This window comes from Pinus tabuliformis, chromosome J, assembly GCF_031772625.1.
Source record: "Pinus tabuliformis cultivar Carrire ecotype Pingquan chromosome J, CPIR1, whole genome shotgun sequence".
Taxonomy (NCBI): domain Eukaryota; kingdom Viridiplantae; phylum Streptophyta; class Pinopsida; order Pinales; family Pinaceae; genus Pinus; species Pinus tabuliformis.
Window position 1 is genome coordinate 118,668,656 of NC_142295.1, and position 17,617 is coordinate 118,686,272.

General features: G+C 35.4%; 2 protein-coding genes across 2 annotated transcripts; both read right to left on the reverse strand.

The window, feature by feature from the left end:
- Window positions 1-5,244: 5,244 nt before the first annotated feature.
- On the reverse strand, window positions 5,245-13,849 carry LOC149225844 (uncharacterized). The gene is made up of 5 exons (XM_089380036.1): window positions 13,817-13,849; window positions 9,692-9,994; window positions 8,064-8,641; window positions 5,930-6,336; window positions 5,245-5,532 (listed from the first exon to the last, which is right to left on the reverse strand). The coding sequence occupies exons 1-3, from the start codon at window positions 13,847-13,849 to the stop codon at window positions 8,624-8,626; spliced, it is 354 nt and encodes a 117-aa protein (XP_089236162.1). The 3' UTR covers window positions 5,245-5,532; window positions 5,930-6,336; window positions 8,064-8,623.
- LOC149225845 (uncharacterized) lies at window positions 8,055-8,609 on the reverse strand. The gene has a single exon (XM_089380035.1). The coding sequence runs from the start codon at window positions 8,607-8,609 to the stop codon at window positions 8,055-8,057; it is 555 nt and encodes a 184-aa protein (XP_089236161.1).
- Window positions 13,850-17,617: the final 3,768 nt, after the last annotated feature.

The window sequence follows — 17,617 nt, forward strand, 5'->3', positions numbered from 1 at the left end:
AGTATTAGTTCTCATTTCAAATTTTACATTGTTCATTGACATTGGCAACTATATCAACTAAAAGCCTTTGGCACTAGAGGTATGGTCATATCAATTATCATGATATTTTGTTGTTGTAGAAACAAAGAATGGTTGAACGAATCTCTATGTTAAAGAATGAGTATGTTTCTTGTGAAGGCTATGCATTAGGAAAAGTTCACAGAGATGAATTCCCCTCTAATTATGATAAGAAAAGAAGAGATGTATTAGAACTTATGCATTCTGATGTTTGTGGACCCATGCAAACCAGCGCCCTAGGAGGTGCTTATTATTTTTCATTGTTTATTGAAGATTGCAGAAGGTACAATTGGGTGTACTTCCTTAGGAAAAAGAGTGATGTCTTTGAGTATTTCAAATAGTTCAAAAACATGGAAGAGAAGCAAACAGGGAAGTTCATAAAGATTCTTTATTCAAATCAAGGGGAGAATACAGGTTGGGTAACTTCATCAAGTACTGCAAGTATCATGAAATTGTGCAGCATTTTGCAGTACCCTACACTCCAAAGTAGAATGGTGTTGCAGAAAAGGAAAAACAAAACATTGGTGGAGTGTGCTCGGAGTATGATTAAAGGTAAGAATGTCTCAAATTATTTTTGGGTAGAGGCCATTACTGTTTATTTATAGAACATATGTCCAACAAGGTATCTTGAAATATAAAAATATAAAATATTTCTATCAAAAATTTGTATACCTTTTAATTTATTTACTTTTTCCATTAATACCACACTTTTATAGCGAGAATAAAACGCCTTTTAAAGGAGAGAATGAGGATAAGAAGTGAAACAAATATGCAATTAATTTTTTCCAAAAAAAAGAGATGAATCTTCCCAAAAAAGAAAAATTGGAAACACCATTTATAAACTTCATCTTATCTCCTCTCCTCTTTAAACAATTTTTTCCTTTTTTTCTCAAGAAGCTAAAAATATAAGAAAAAGATTCATAATAAAATAAAAAAATACAGAAAAAATTATCTATGATTTAAAAATAAATTTCTATATAAAATTATATCATAAAAATAAAAATAAAAATAAATTTATGAATTATAAATTTAACCATTTTTTTTTATTAAAACAAATTATCTTTATAAATTGAGAACATATCATTTATAAAGAAAGCCTTCGACAAATATCCGTCATTCGCATGCTATTTAAAGAAAAAAATAAAGTTTTTAAGAGAAAAATTGTTCTTTTTAAGAATAATATTATTAAATATTACACTTTAATTTGTTCTCGATGCTCGAAGCATTTGTATTTAGAAAACATTGAATCAACCATCATACGATGGAATACATGACATGGTGGATCCTCTGTAGACTCCACTCCAGTAACACACATAAAAAACCATATTCGTGTACACGGCAATTAAACCCAACGTAAGGAAACCTCAGGCGCTTATGGTTTACTGCAAGACCTTATTACATATGAAAATGACTCATCATTCGGACGTCTTGAAGTTGAAAGAGGACTGCAAGACCTTATTACATATGAAAATGACTCATCATGCGGACGTCTTGAAGTTGAAAGAGGAACATGACGATTCTCGGCCGAACAGAGAGGAGGAGAATCCGAGTGTGGAGTTGGCCAAATCGAATTGGAGCAGATTATCCTGCATCTGATACGTCCCTATCACAATCGATGTCACCGGATCCTCCCCTGCATCAACAAATCCCAGACAAAACACGTTATCAGTAACAGACACCATGGAGTTAGCTCCAAAGATCGCCCAAATGGTAGCGTTGCTCTGCAGCACAAGGTCAATCTCCGGCATGGCAGGCCCAAGGCGAGTGGACACAACAGCGCTCGAGTTGAAACATGCGGCGAAAGGGGCCACGGAAGCAACCCGCGGGAGATTCTTTTTCTTGGCGAAGGCGGCCACGATGGAATTGTAGATGGGGGTTGCTAGTTGCGTGTAGGGCACCACGGAGCTCAGCTTGGTGCCGCCACGGCCCTGCGTGCCGATTCTCAGCTTCGCTGCATCGATCGCAAGGGGGACTAAAGCGCTGACTTGACTCTATTTTAGATTTTGTTTATTTCAAAACTACTAACCTATAAATCAATAATATGGAATGAGCTTCATCCTAATCTTCTATCATTCATTCCTGTATAATGCTTTGAACCATCATTGGTCTCAGGAATGTATTTGAGAGTCCCATATTTGATGCATTGTTTTATTTGAGAGAAGCGAGCTCTTCTTTGGCTCTTGCTTGTTATTCCAGATAAAGCAACCTTCAACAGGGTGAATGATCTGCTTTAGCATCCAACATGAATTGTTTATAGGTATTGACTGGCCAGCTTTCTTTCCTTCACAATATAATTCTGCAAAGGAAAATCTTCTCCCTTGAAGTATCTGTCTAGAATATCCTCCTTTGTAGCTGCATACATTATCTGAAGTAGAGATTTTATGAACAGTTAGTCAGAAAACTCTCAAGAATATCTCTGTACATTTTATGATTCCTATTTTCTGCTTCCAAAGATGACAAAAATGGTGAATTAATGACAACATTAAAGCTTTGTGCAATGGACCATGATGCAATATAATTAAATTTTTGAATTATTTATGAGGTACATTTGTCAATCAAAGAAATTGCTTGAAACAAAGGGGTGAAATTGGATGAAATCAGACACCTGGCCATCTATTGTAGTCCCAGAGATATGGGGAGTCATAGCATGGTTTGGCATGGAGCACCATGGATGATCTTTTGGAGCAGGTTGAGCAAACCAAGAGTTAGCAATGTACCTGTTTCCATCACTGCAATTGGAAGTTAGCAATGTGGCTGTTTCCATCACTGCAATTGGCAAGTAACTTGTTATAACAAACAGGAACATAGTTTAGAAATTTAAAACACCGAAGAACGATTCATTGTCTTTTAATTGCCTCCAAGAATGACAAAAAGACTGCCAAAGCAGAAAAATACAGTTACATTGTTTTATTAGCAACGTATCATCATGCTCTTTCTGAATATGAGATAAATGTTTGATGATGGGACTTGTATGTCCATTATTGGCATTGGGAAGTAAGAATTACATGGTGTTATACCTCCTTTCACATGGTCTAATATAGAACCTAGAAGTCCACAAATGAAGTGGAAGCCCATTTACCAGAGATTTACCCAAATACTTTATATTCACCAAATCAGACAAACAATGACTTGAGTATGGATATAATCAAGAGAAACTTCAACATATAATTATCCAAAAACCACACCAAGACAAGGCAGAAACCTACCTTTCCATACAGAAACAAAGGTTCTTTTCTCTGCTAGTAGAAGAGATGCATAGCATTACCTCAAAACCATGTTAGCGTATTGTCTTCAACTTCCAATCAAAGTCAAGAAGGAACAGAACCATAAGAAACACCCTGAAGTAATATTGTTTGACAAATTGCCAAATTCACTAAACCGTCAAAACTGTGTTAGCGCACCCTCTGCAACTTCCAATCAAAATCAAGAAGGAATAGAACCATACGAAATACCCTGCACTACTATTGTCTAACACATTGCCAAATTCACTGAAAATTATCCAATACATCAAAAATCCCATAAGGTAAAAAATAGATATACATATATATAATTGCAATACTTAAGCCACTAAATGAAACATCCAGCTCCCCCATAAACTTTATGTAATGGATGACCTCGTATACTCCCTGTCATTAAAGGACAAGTAATGATTTCTATCATGGATGCCTCCCATATAATTTAAGGGAACCATGTTAGCGTATTGTCTTCAACTTCCAATCAAAGTCAAGAAGGAACAGAACCATAAGAAACACCCTCAAGTAATATTGTTTGACAAATTGCCAAATTCACTAAACCGTCAAAACTGTGTTAGCGCACCCTCTGCAACTTCCAATCAAAATCAAGAAGGAATAGAACCATATGAAATACCCTACACTACTATTGTCTAACACATTGCCAAATTCACTGAAAGTTATCCAATACACCAAAAATCCCATAAGGTCAAAAATAGATATACATATATATAATTGCAATACTTAAGCCACTAAATGAAACATCCAGCTCCCCCATAAACTTTATGTAATGGATGACCTCGTATACTCCCTGTCATTAAAGGACAAGTAATGATTTCTATCATGGATGCCTCCCATATAATTTAAGGGTTCTCCCATTGAGATTTCCGCAAATGGATGGGCTCTCAAACACTCTGCCATTAAAAGACAAGCAAACCATTTATATTAAAAATAAGATTATATGAGTCAAAAAAATTCGAACAATATCCCTAAGAATTCGAACAATCAATGTCAAGTTATACAACGAAATGCTTGGGCTAAGCATGTGGGATGCCAGAAAATGAATAAAAATACAAGTTGATTAATCAATATAACATTATTACAAATAAACAAATTATATCACATTCCTACACAAATCAGAAGCATCCTCAAGCAAGCCTAATTATAGGCATTTCTGAGTAAATACCTGAAAAATGTCATGGATTGCTGAACATCTCTCTTAAATTATATCTTTTTTGGTACTTGTTTCCCAACATCACTTTTTTTGACAGTGAAATTACAGGAATCCGAAAAGGGAGCACATTTGTGTTCAGATCAAAAATTCATTGCTTATATAGAAGCATCAGCTAATATATGGAAAGACTGGAGGGATAACTAAGAACCTAAAAATGCTAACACCAAAATACAATTATTTAGCCTGGATGAACTACAATTGACCATAAGATCATTACAATTGTATTATAAAGTTCAAAAAAATGCAGAAAGAAAACATATAAGCATTAGATATATATATAGAATCTCATTCCAAGTTGAAATCTTTACACAGTATTAAACTGGGCAAGAAGCCCAATAACGTCACTATTAAAGAAATCCCATCTCAAATCACTAACTTAAAGTGTACACACTCCTTACTCATATAGTACCATCAATATGCCTACAGGAATACAGCCAAGAATGTTTTGATATATCCCAGTTATCTTTGTTTGGCTTCTATAAAGAAATACTCCCGTTATGCCTTGAATCTGCAAGCAAGCTAAGATAACAACTAGAAGCTTAGCTGAAAATTCATGCTCTTTTGCTTCTGCTATAGATTTGTTTTTTCCCTTAAACACGGTTCTCTAGTAAGTGGCTTCCTCAAAGACTCAAATGCAATCCAGCTGACCATGTCTCCAATCCCCAGATCAAACCAAACTTCTAGCTCCTCACAGCCACCAACCAAGAAGCTGATCAATAGTTGAGCACTGCGGCTTTTGAACTCAAAATTTTACTCTCCAACACGAACACTAATATTGTTTCTGCGAACTTTAACTTTGCATGGTTGATGAGATTTCCTCAGATTCTCTCCAGCATCATCATAGCTTTTGAGAGACTGAATTTCACAAGCATCCATTTGGGCTTGTTCCATGAGTCTATTCTCCCAAAGCTTTGCAGCCATCCAGCGTTCTAACCAGCTCCAACCCCAGCTATTTTTGTCTGGCTCAATTCTAGCATAATTCATGTTTGTTTTCGAATTGCTTCTCCATTGCTGAAAAGAGATTCAACACCCATAAAAGTTACTAGTATATAAATTTCAAAATGTCAACCTGGCATCTACATCTAAGGTCTTGTGCAGAGGATTCTACCACAGCATTTAAAATCTGCCAGAAATAGAGTGTTCAATCAAGGACTTATACAAATGAATATGATATGGTAAATTTTCACAATGGGAAGCTAACTTAAATGTTCAAAATCATACAACAACTCTTACATGAATGTAGATCCAGAAATATCTCTGCAAGCATTCTGTCGACTTAAAACTACAGAAATAAAATTACCAGAAGAGCATAAAAATATGTCCATTTTCATGAAATGCATAGGAAGACAAATAATAGCATAGAATCCATCATTCAGAGTGGCAGAAGTGAAAGAAACGATTAACTCACTCGTGCAGTTCCTTTCTTGTGCATACAGTAGCTTCGACCATCTTTATTCTCTCCATACAAGTAGAAGGTCTGAGTCTCTTCAACATAAATTATTCCTTCGCCATGTGCCTGTATGGACCTGCTGTCTGTGTCACACCATTCTCTGCCAGGATAAAAGTAGTACTTTCTGCTATCTTCAGTCTTCAAAGGGTTCACTGCAAGATTTTTCTCTGGAAAGTAAAGGGATCTTCTTTGAGATGTGACATCAAGAAAATCATCTACTGGGGTATGTCTCCTTCCCCTGTGTTTTCCTGCTGGGGAGATAATTTAAGGGTTCTCCCATTGAGATAATTTTTCATGGATGCCTCCCATATAATTTAAGGGTTCTCCCATTGAGATTTCCGCAAATGGATGGGCTCTCAAACACTCTGCCATTAAAAGACAAGCAAACCATTTATATTAAAAATAAGATTATATGAGTCAAAAAAATTCGAACAATATCCCTAAGAATTTGAACAATCAATGTCAAGTTATGCAACGAAAGGCTTGGGCTAAGTATGTGGGATGCCAGAAAATGAATAAAAATACAAGTTGATCAATCAATATAACGTTATTACAAATAAAAAAATTATATCACATTCCTACACAAATTAGAAGCATCCTCAAGCAAGCCTAATTATAGGCATTTCTGAGTAAATACCTGAAAAATGTCATGGATTGCTGAACATCTCTCTTAAATTATATCTTTTTTGGTACTTGTTTCCCAACATCACTTTTTTTGACAGTGAAATTACAGGAATCCGAAAAGGGAGCACATTTGTGTTCAGATCAAAAATTCAGCTTATATAGAAGCATCAGCTAATATATGGAAAGACTGGAGGGATAACTAAGAACCTAAAAATGCTAACACCAAAATACAATTATTTAGCCTGGATGAACTACAACTGACCATAAGATCATTACAATTGTATTATAAAGTTCAAAAAAATGCAGAAAGAAAACATATAAGCATTATATATATATATAGAATCTCATTCCAAGTTGAAATCTTTACACAGTATTAAACTGGGCAAGAAGCCCAATAACGTCACTATTAAAGAAATCCCATCTCAAATCACTAACTTAAAGTGTACACACTCCTTACTCATATAGTACCATCAATATGCCTGCAGGAATACAGCCAAGAATGTTTTGATATATCCCAGTTATCTTTGTTTGGCTTCTGTAAAGAAATACTCCTATTATGTCTTGAATCTGCAAGGCCAACTAAGATAACAACCAGAAGCTTAGCTGAAAATTCATGCTCTTTTGCTTCTGCTATAGATTTGTTTTTTCCCTTAAACACAGTTCTCTAGTAAGTGGCTTCCTCAAAGACTCAAATGCAATCCAGCTGACCATGTCTCCAATCACCAGATCAAACCAAACTTTTAGCTCCTCACAGCCACCAACCAAGAAGCTAATCAACAGTTGAGCACTGCGGCTTTTGAACTCAAAATTTTACTCTCCAACACGAACACTAATATTGTTTCTGCGAACTTTAACTTTGCCTGGTTGATGAGATTTCCTCAGATTCTCTCCAGCATCATCATAGCTTTTGAGAGACTGAATTTCACAAGCATCCATTTGGGCTTGTTCCATGAGTCTATTCTCCCAAAGCTTTGCAGCCATCCAGCGTTCTAACCAGCTCCAACCCCATATATTTTTGTTTGGCTCAATTCTAGCATAATTCATGTTTGTTTTCAAATTGCTTCTCCATTGCTGAAAAGAGGTTCAACACCCATAAAAGTTACTAGTATATAAATTTCAAAATGTCAACCTGGCATCTACATCTAAGGTCTTGTGCAGAGGATTCTACCACAACATTTAAAATCTGCTAGAAATAGAGTGTTCAATCAAGGACTTATACAAATGAATATGATATGGTAAATTTTCACAATGGGAAGCTAACTTAAATGTTCAAAATCATACAGCAACTCTTACATGAATGTAGATCCAGAAATATCTCTACAAGCATTCTGTCGACTTAAAACTACAGAAATAAAATTACCAAAAGAGCATAAAAATATGTCCATTTTCATGAAATGCATAGGAAGACAAATAATAGCATAGAATCCATCATTCAGAGCGGCAGAAGTGAAAGAAACGATTAACTCACTCGTGTAGTTCCTTTCCTGTGCATACGGTAGCTTCGACCATCTTTATTCTCTCCATACCAGTAGAAGGTCTGAGTCTCTTCAACATAAATTATTCCTCCGCCATGTGCCTGTATGGACCTGCTGTCTGTGTCACACCATTCTCTGCCAAGATAAAAGTAGTACTTTCTGCTATCTTCAGTCTTCAAAGGGTTCGATGCAAGATTTTTCTCTGGAAAGTAAAGGGATCTTCTTTGAGATGTCACATCAAGAAAATAATCTACTAGGGTATGTCTCCTTCCCATGTGTTTTCCTGCTGGGGAGATAAATTTTTTGCCTCTTTGTTTGACTTCAAAACCCCTATCCTCTATATCTTCATGTTCTCTGTACATGGAAAGGCGATACTGTTGCACCTGAGAATCTACTTTGTTAGAATTTGATGGAGTTAAGGTGTTGTAGGCATGAATCAATAGTATCCATGCGGCCAAACTCCAAATTATAGCAGACAAGGAACACCTGCTTCCTGCATTACAACTTAAAGTAGTTGATTTCCCATGTTTGTGTACCATCTTTCTTGTTGCTTTCATTCGCCCAGATAATACTGCAGAAAATACGTTGCAAAATCTACAATTTAAACCATGTTTAATTGTTAATCAGATTTATATTTTTTATAATATACACCAATTGCTAGACAATTCTAATTACGAAAAGATTTTTCTTGTTGATGGTAATGCATGCACATTACAAAAATCAAAAGAACGCCAAGGAAAATAGCATTAGAACAAAGGATCTGAAATAGCATTTCGTCTATACCTTGAGAACTCTATGAAAACAAATATCATAACTCAATCCCCAAATAAATGGACTTCGGCAAATTATGAACAGGTGGTAGTTTCCAGTTGAAGATCAGAAATTCCATAAGTATGCCCACACACAATAATAAATATAGACCAAATACAGAAAATTAATGCAAAGAAGCAAAAACAGCAGACTTCAAAATGTCAATACTGTCAATGAATCCACGAATATAAACCAAACAAGGTACTACAAAGGACGTTTCAGCTAACAACTTTATAGATCCTACAGGCAAAAGATCTGATAAAGAGAACAAAAGGATAGCTCATAGCAGGAACTTCAAAAGGGAAAAACTTTGGCCACAGATCAATAAGTACAACAAATATAACTATTTCTGCAGTTGAAGATAAAAATAGACTTTAGGTCTAAAAATTAGCTGGTCATATGCATCATCGGTTCAGTTTGCCCCAATATTGACCCCAAAGGTTGAAAATACAACAAAGTGAATGGAATAAGAAAACATAAGCTTCAAAATGTAACCTGTCCATTGAAATATTCATGAAAAGTTGCAGTTACCTTATCACTGAAGAAAGTGGGTTCAATCTAAAGCTTTGCTTGCACCATTTTATACAAATTCAATTCGCAATGGTTCATGAAATGCAAATGCCATAAATCCCCTAATTGATTAAGAACAAAAGGGCTCTGGAATCTGAACCACCTTCTCAAGTTAGATAACAACTATAACTCTAATTTATGTGACCAACATAAACAAAAATTCCTGAAAAACTTGCAATAATCAGAATATTTGACAGTCTACAGAAGATATGGATACATTTTATCCAAGTAAACTAATGACCTTGACTGTGGAAGATCTGAATCTGGCATCTTCGTTCATAATCCAGTCCTTCCTCTGTCTGTAAGGGGATTTTCCTTCATAAAACGCGAGAAATTTCTTCTGATCGATGCAGGATTTCTCTTCCGATGGAGGAAATCTGAAGCCCGGAAGATCCATTGAAAACTCTCCCTGCAAAACCTTCACTGGAGATAAAAGCTCATCAAGCTCCAAGCTCCTCGAGTCGGATGCCCAGAGACGCTGCCTACTCAGGGAGATTTGAAGCAGCGAGAAAAATTGTGCGGCGATTTGAAGCAGCGAGAAAAACTGTGCGGAAAGAATATAAGAAACTAACCTAAACTACATCCAATGGTCTAGAACGTTTCAATCGTCTAACATCTGATCGGATGGCTCAAACAAGTACACGGTGGCAATTGGGGGAGTTGATTTCAGAGGGAAACGCCTTACGGCGTAATAATTGATATAATATGATATGTAATTTATTTTATGTTTAGCTGGCATGTAAATAGCTTAAATCAAAATAAACTAATAAGAAAAAATATTTTACTGTTAGCCATAAATAAAATGCGTCAATGTTTATATTAAGTAATATAATTTTATATCAAATTAATAAAAAGAAAAATAAAGTAATTAAAATTTAAAAAAAAAAAAAACTTATGTTTTCATTTTTTATTGAAAGAAATATGTGTAATTTATTGCATTGTTAATATGAAATTTATATATAACATTTTTAAAATATCAGTAACAAAAAAAATACTATAAGAGAGGAAGGGGTTATTTTTTCTCTCAATGAATAAACATAGATTCAATATGCTTAGGGATTGTGGACATTTTATATATATATATGGAGAGGGAGGACGAAAATTAATTATTTATATTTAGAGAGTTCTTTAGATATTTGCCTTCTATTTCTAAATATGATTAGGGTATGTATTGGCAATCTGAATGTGTAAAAAGTCAACCCCAAATAAAATATTTCAATATCAACTATATATAAATTAGGGAAATTTGTAATTTATTATTTTTTAATATGGAATTGACATACATATATATGTGACATCTAAAAAAAATTATAACAATTTTTATATATATATATAGAAAGAGTCGTCTAGTAAATATTCTCTACTTCCAAATATGATTAGAACATAATAGAGTTCAGGCTTCTGTGATCCATATCAAGTTAGAGAAAAATTCTTCGGCGAAAATCACATGGAATACCATTTGTCGACGTGTCGAAAAATGGTATTCCATGTGATTTTCGCCGAAGAATTTTTCTCTAACATGATTAGAACATATATTGATTTCTAATGTGTAAAATGTCAATAATAAATAAAATACTTCAATGGTATATGTGTGTGTGTGTGTGTGTGTGTGTGTTTTGTACTTTCAAATATAATATGTAGAATGTGAATTATATAAAATATTTTAATCTTATATGTGTGTGTGTTGTGCTCAAAATCAACATAGATCTATCTTAATTTAGAATTTACCATGAGTCAAGAGAAATAAAATATTAATATTTTAATCTTATATATATGTGTGTGTGTGTGTGTGTGTGTTTTGCTCAAAATCAACATAGATCTATCTTAACCTAGAATCTACCAAGAGTTAAGAGAAATAAAATATTTCGACATGAAAACATTTATTTAAGTTTTGCATTAAAAAGAAGGTTTGCATTTTGACATATTTGTTGGGGCTTGGTAGATCCGGAGTTAAGATGAAAATGCAATATTTCTTTTTTTTGTGAATTTGTTAGGACTCAGTAATTTTAGGTTTGCACCTTGACATATTTGGTGGGGCTTGGTAGATCCGGACTTAAGATGAAAATGTAATATTTCTTTTTTTTTGTGAATCTATTAGGATTCAGTAATTTTCTAAGTTTGTAGAAGAAAATCACCAAGGTAGCCACAAACCAACTTTGGAAGCTGGGATCTAGCCCTGCCAACTTTAGAGAGGGCTCTCTCTGTAAGATTTAACATTGTTTGATTGAATATTAGGCTAGCTATGAAGTTTGGGGTTTGATTTGTATTTGAATGGTTGGTCAATAACTAGATTACCGTTGAGCTATGGAGTCTGTTACATAAAATACAAATTGACTGTAGCGTCTACAGATAGATATCACAGGGTAGGGTAGCCAAAGCGAATGGATCTTTAAGGTCTGTGAAATGGAGAAGGAAGAACATGTTTAAGGTTCACTTTAAATATTGAACATTTTGCCTAAATTCAATATCTAAAGATCATAAGAAAACATTGAAATTATTCGTAGCGAGGTGGAGAGTGTAGATTTAAACAAATTTTGCCTTTTATTTATCTATTGAATAATTCAGATTTGGGAAACAAATATGTGCTATAAATAGAGAAATATAAACACATAAGATAGATAGATGCACTTCACCAACAACTTGACACAAGAATCCTGAGAAAGAGCTTTTGTATTACTAGTAATCTTCTAATGCGTCAGAAAATATACAATGGTGTTCTTCATACAAAAACCAACACTTGATACTTCTCAAAATGAAGTATTTATAACTAATTCACAAAAATATCTTGTCAGAATCACTAGCATGTATCTAAAAATAATAAAATTGAATCAATCCAACTTATTACAATGATATCAGGGAAATTCGAACTAGCTGAAGTGGTGGCACTAAAATGGTAGAATAGTTGGTTGTCTGGCACTCAAATTCTGCATGCGTTGTAATGCTGAGCTATGCCCTTGAAATGATTTTCGATTAACAAATTGTCGTTGTGAATAGGCCTCACAAATTTCTGATATGGTGATCTGAAATTGATTGCTAGTTAATTCAATCCTAATATCATTTCAAAATATATATATATATATATAATTCTTTGCTTATCCATAGAGAGTTTATCCATGAGCATGTGATCGTCAATTCATCTAACTTGGTGAAATTTAGTGTTTTGCATTAACTTAAAAGCATGAATTTAAATGGCTGAACAACAGCATATAAAAACATAGCAAGCAAAAATAACATAGCTCAATACAGAAATTTTTGTTCAAGGATTTCACCCCTCTTGGGCTACATCTCCTTGATCCAGCTTCATAGTGTGAGCCTTTGTATTAGCTTCAATAGTGCTCAAATTGTTGTTACATGCATCCAATGCTATTGGTACCTATTCTAATGAGTTTAAAACATTCAAATCTTTAGAAATGATAATTTTTTTACTCAAATTCATTACCAGCTGCTCTGGGAATGGCCTCCAACACCTGGTGGCCCTAGGCTTCAAAAATATTCAAGTGACCAAAAACACATGTAGATGACCTCTTCTAATTTTGAAACTTGCTCCAATGAACCCAGCATGCCAATTATCCAAAAATGACTATTCATTTTCAAAATTTGGTTGATAATTGATTAAGTTGTGGCTCAAACAGTTTTTCCTAGAAAACCTCCTCTAAAACTAAAGAGCTGCTAGTTAAGTCCGCCAAGTTTGGTGGCAGTTCCGGATTTAGTGGCTCTGCTATAAATTCCGCCAACTTAATTATGGATTAATTAAATTCTAAACTGATTAGTGGCACCATAATCCCACTTAACATTTGGCCCCTAGCTCCTGGTTCGGGTGCTTGGTCACATCAGGTGGGGGCTGGCCCCCAACGGTCTTTCTTTTTACTAAACTTACAGAAGCTCTAAATTTTTCATACGATGTCGGTTTTTTGAACCATTTGCAGCATTGGAATCCTAGAGACAAACTCTATCCATTCATTCAGATCTGAAGCAATTCTGAGCATTTTCATTTTTTTAGCGCAAATACTGATCCCTGATCATTCCTCCCCACTAGAAGCCTTTTGGACCCCAAAAGCTCTCTTGATCACTGATTATGTTGATGAGGGGATTGTTCCCTCATCCTTCAAATATTTATCTATTGAAATTTTCCTAATTTCATCATTTGGAGCTTTTCATAAGAAGTCAAAATTTTCCTTGATTCCGACGACCATCTATTGTTGTCTTTGACATCGTCATGGTACAATATTTCTGAATTTGCAGAACAACAATCTAATTTTGTAGAAACATATTTTTCCTACCTTGGTCAACAATCAAAGGAAACTTGGAATCTTTCTCACCTTGCACTTTGTCTCTATGGCGATTTTTAGTTGCTTTTGCCTTGTACTTGAGTCGACTCTTGCCCAAGTTTCTTCGCCATTGTAATGTGCCTTTTGGAAACCAGAAATGATCATTTGTGAAACCCATGCCTTCTTTGCCAAGCTGCTTTGTCCTCTTCTCTTTGACCTTTACAACTTCTTACACCAGCACCTCGTTTTCAATGCCACTCAACACCAATGTTTGTTGCTACAAATGTTTTTTGCCTTCTTTCGAAGGCAACCTATTGTCATTCTAAAACAACTCATTACAAATATAAACATCTTTATGAAAATTATGATTCAAAACATCTCTTTGTTTGATCATCAACAATGTCAAGTTATGACTTGCATTCACTAGCCTCTTCATTTGCCCTGCATTAACTAAATAAATGTTTAGTTTCTTGTTATGAGCTCTCACAATATACTTCACCCCATCTTTAAGCAAATTATATATGTGCTCATAGCGATGAAACACTGCTTTCCTATCATACAAATATGGACTTCCCAACATAATTCTAGAAATGTCAAGTGGAACCACGTCTAACTCGACTTCATCAACAAAGTTTGCAGTAATAGCAAATCTAAAAACGCATTTCCTTGAAACCTCTAAATTGGCATCCTTAACTATCCAACCCAAAGGGTATGGTTTATGATGTGGTACGGTTTCAAGTTTAAGCTCTTTAACTAAGTCTTCTGGAATCAGGTTTGCTTGTGATCCACTATCAAAGAGTGCATCAATCCTAGTATGATTCGAGATTACTCTTACAATGAACAACTCTTCCCTTTTGTATTCATTTGGAGTGTTGTTGCAACTATTTGAGGAACTAGTGCTTTCAACATGTTGACCTTTCAAACCCATAACTGTAATTTTTGTCTCATCTCCTGAATCTGACCCTAAGTCTTTTTCAACTATAGCAACAATTTTCCCCTTCTCCTTGGCTTTCAATCTATCTATTTTAATTATGGATGAAGTTGCCAACAATGGTCTTCATCATGGCCAATCTTTGAACAGTTTTTGCATGTGAGTTTTTCCTTCTCTTTTTTGATACTTGCATTCTTATTTCCCTTCCATTTTCCTCCCTTCTCTTTTCCCTTACCCTCACTTTCACCTCTCTCCTCTATGTTTTGTTTTCCCCTTGCCTTAAGATGTGTGCCTTGCACACATACTTCATCTAAGTTACTTGGGTTAAACATAAGGATAGTATGCTGCAAATAGGAATGTAAACCTCTAATGTATTTCAAGAGTGTGTCTTGCGATTTCAAGTTTACTCCTGATAACAAAGCCTTTTTCCTAAACTCTTGTGTATAATCTTGGATTGTTTGGCCTTTAAGCTGCCCAAAGTGTTGCCAACTGATGATGGATTTTTGCATATAGGCTAAAGGATAAAACTATCTTTTAATTGCAAAAACAAATTCAACCCAAGAAATGGATATCTTACCATGGATTCTCATTTCCTCTTGAGTCTTTGCTTCCCACCAAACTAGTGCAGCTCCTTCTAGCCTCAGTGAAGCCAACCAGATCTTTATGTCATCTTCTCGAAGGTTCTAAATTCTGCAGAGTACCTCCAATTGTCGAATCCAATTGTCCAACTTTTCTGCATTCACCTCTCCATTGTAGATGGGAAGTTCGAATTTTATGTCCAATTTCAGTAATGGAGTTTTTCCTTTTAGGGTTTTGGAATGAGTATCAGCAGTGGTGGTAGTGGAAGATGATGTTGTGTGAGATGGCGAAGATGATGAGGAAGATGAGGATGGTGGGGATGGAGGTGGCTTTCCACCATTCCCTTTGGAATCCTTCTTTTCATCTTTTTTTTTTCCTCTGAGCTTCCTTCTCCATGTGGAGGTTTAGAACTCTCTCCAACCATTCTGGTGTTCCTCTCTCCATACAGGACTTTAACCATCTCAGTTAAAGTATAGAAAGATTTCTTGAATTCTTCCTCTTCTGAAGAGGGGCCTTCATTCTCTCTTTCTTCAGACATAATGGCTATGGATTTAGGCTCAAAAATTTGTACTGATTGTACCTCTTCAATCACTTCAGCCTATTGTGCAATCTGTGCCTCTTCTATCTCAACTGATGGAGATGGAACTTGAGGTGATTCAGGTGCTGCCTTGAGTGGTTCTTTGGGTGAGGATGATTCTCAGCCTTCTTCCTTCTTGTCCTAATCTTAGGACTAGTTATCCATAGCTTCCCTTCTCCTCTCTCTAACTTCAACCTTGTAATCATAACAACAATTGCAATTATTAAACCCTTCAAACAAATCAGGAAAGAAACCTTATACTTTGATAGTGACTTGATCTGAAATTGATTGATAGTTAATGCTATTCTAGTATCATTTCCATATATAAAATTTTCTTTGCTTTGGTTTTCTTATCCATAGATAGTTTATCCATGAGCATGCGATTGTCAATTCATCTAACTTAGTGAAATTTAGTGTTTTGCATGAACTTAAAAGCATGAATTTAAATGGCTGAACAATAATCTAATAAAGCACAACAAGCAAAAATAACAGAGCTCAATACACAAATTTTTGTTGAAGGATTTCACCCCTCCTAGGCTACATCTCCTTGGTCTAACTTCATAGTGTGGGCCTTTGTATTAGCTTCAATAGTACTCAAATTGCTGTTACATGCATCCAATACTCTTGGAACCTATTCCAATGAGCTTAAAACATTCAAATCTATTAGAAATGACTATTTGTTTACTCAATTTGGTTACCAACTGCTCTGGGAATGACCTCCAACACCTAGTGGCCCCAAGCTTCAAAAATCTTCAAGTGACCAAAAACAGCTATAGATGACCTCATCGGCCTTTGAAACCTACTCCAATGAATTCCTAGCATTCCAATTAGCCAAAAATGACTATTCATATTCGAAATTTGGTTGAGAATTGAGTAAGTTATGGCTCAAATAGTTTTTCCTAGAAAACCTCCTCTAAATCTGGAGAACTACGAGTTAAGTCCACCATGTTTTGTGGTGGTTCCGAATTTAGTGGCTCTGCTATAAATTTCGCCAACTTAATTATGGATTAATCAAATGCTAAACTTATTAGTGGTGCACTAATCCTGCTTAACAGTTGGCTCGTAACTCCTGGTTCGAGCGCTTAGTCACATGGGGGGAGGGCTAGCCCCGAGGGGCTTTCTTTTTACCAAACTTATAGAAGCTCTAACTTTTGCATACGATGTCGGTTTTACAAACCGTTTACAGCATTGGAACCCTGGAGACGAACTCTATCCATTCATTCAGGTCTGAAGAAATTCTAAGAACTTTCATTTTTTAGCTAAAACACTGATCCCTGATCATATGGCTCGGTTGTGAGAGGTCGTGAATGAGGAAGGCGAGGCCACATCCCCAAGAAGGATAAGGAGCTGAGCACGTTAGAACCCCGTAGAGGAATAAATCAATATAAATTCTTATCAACAAAGTTGCTGAGGCTTACCGTGAGGGTATTGATGAAGGAATTCAGAAGCTGTTAGAAGAATGGGAAGAGGAAATTAAGCAGGGCAATGAGACTGAGGAGGATATGGAAAACTAGAGGAACCTAGTCCCGAATCCTGGAAACACTAGAAGAAGAATTACGCAGTTCAAACAGACCTTATACCTATATTAGCTTATGAAAAACCTGTTGGGCAAAGCAATCGAACAAATCTCAGTGGGCATGGTGCATTCATGGCGATTTCACTCCAAGGTATGTCGAGCTACAAAGAAGACCTGCAGAGAATACAATTCCAACTCCATAAGTAAGACATTAGGCTGGACAGAATTGAAAGAGACATTCCTTGCATCCTAAACTGTCTGAGATGTTGGGATCAATAGTCAAGAACTCGACACCT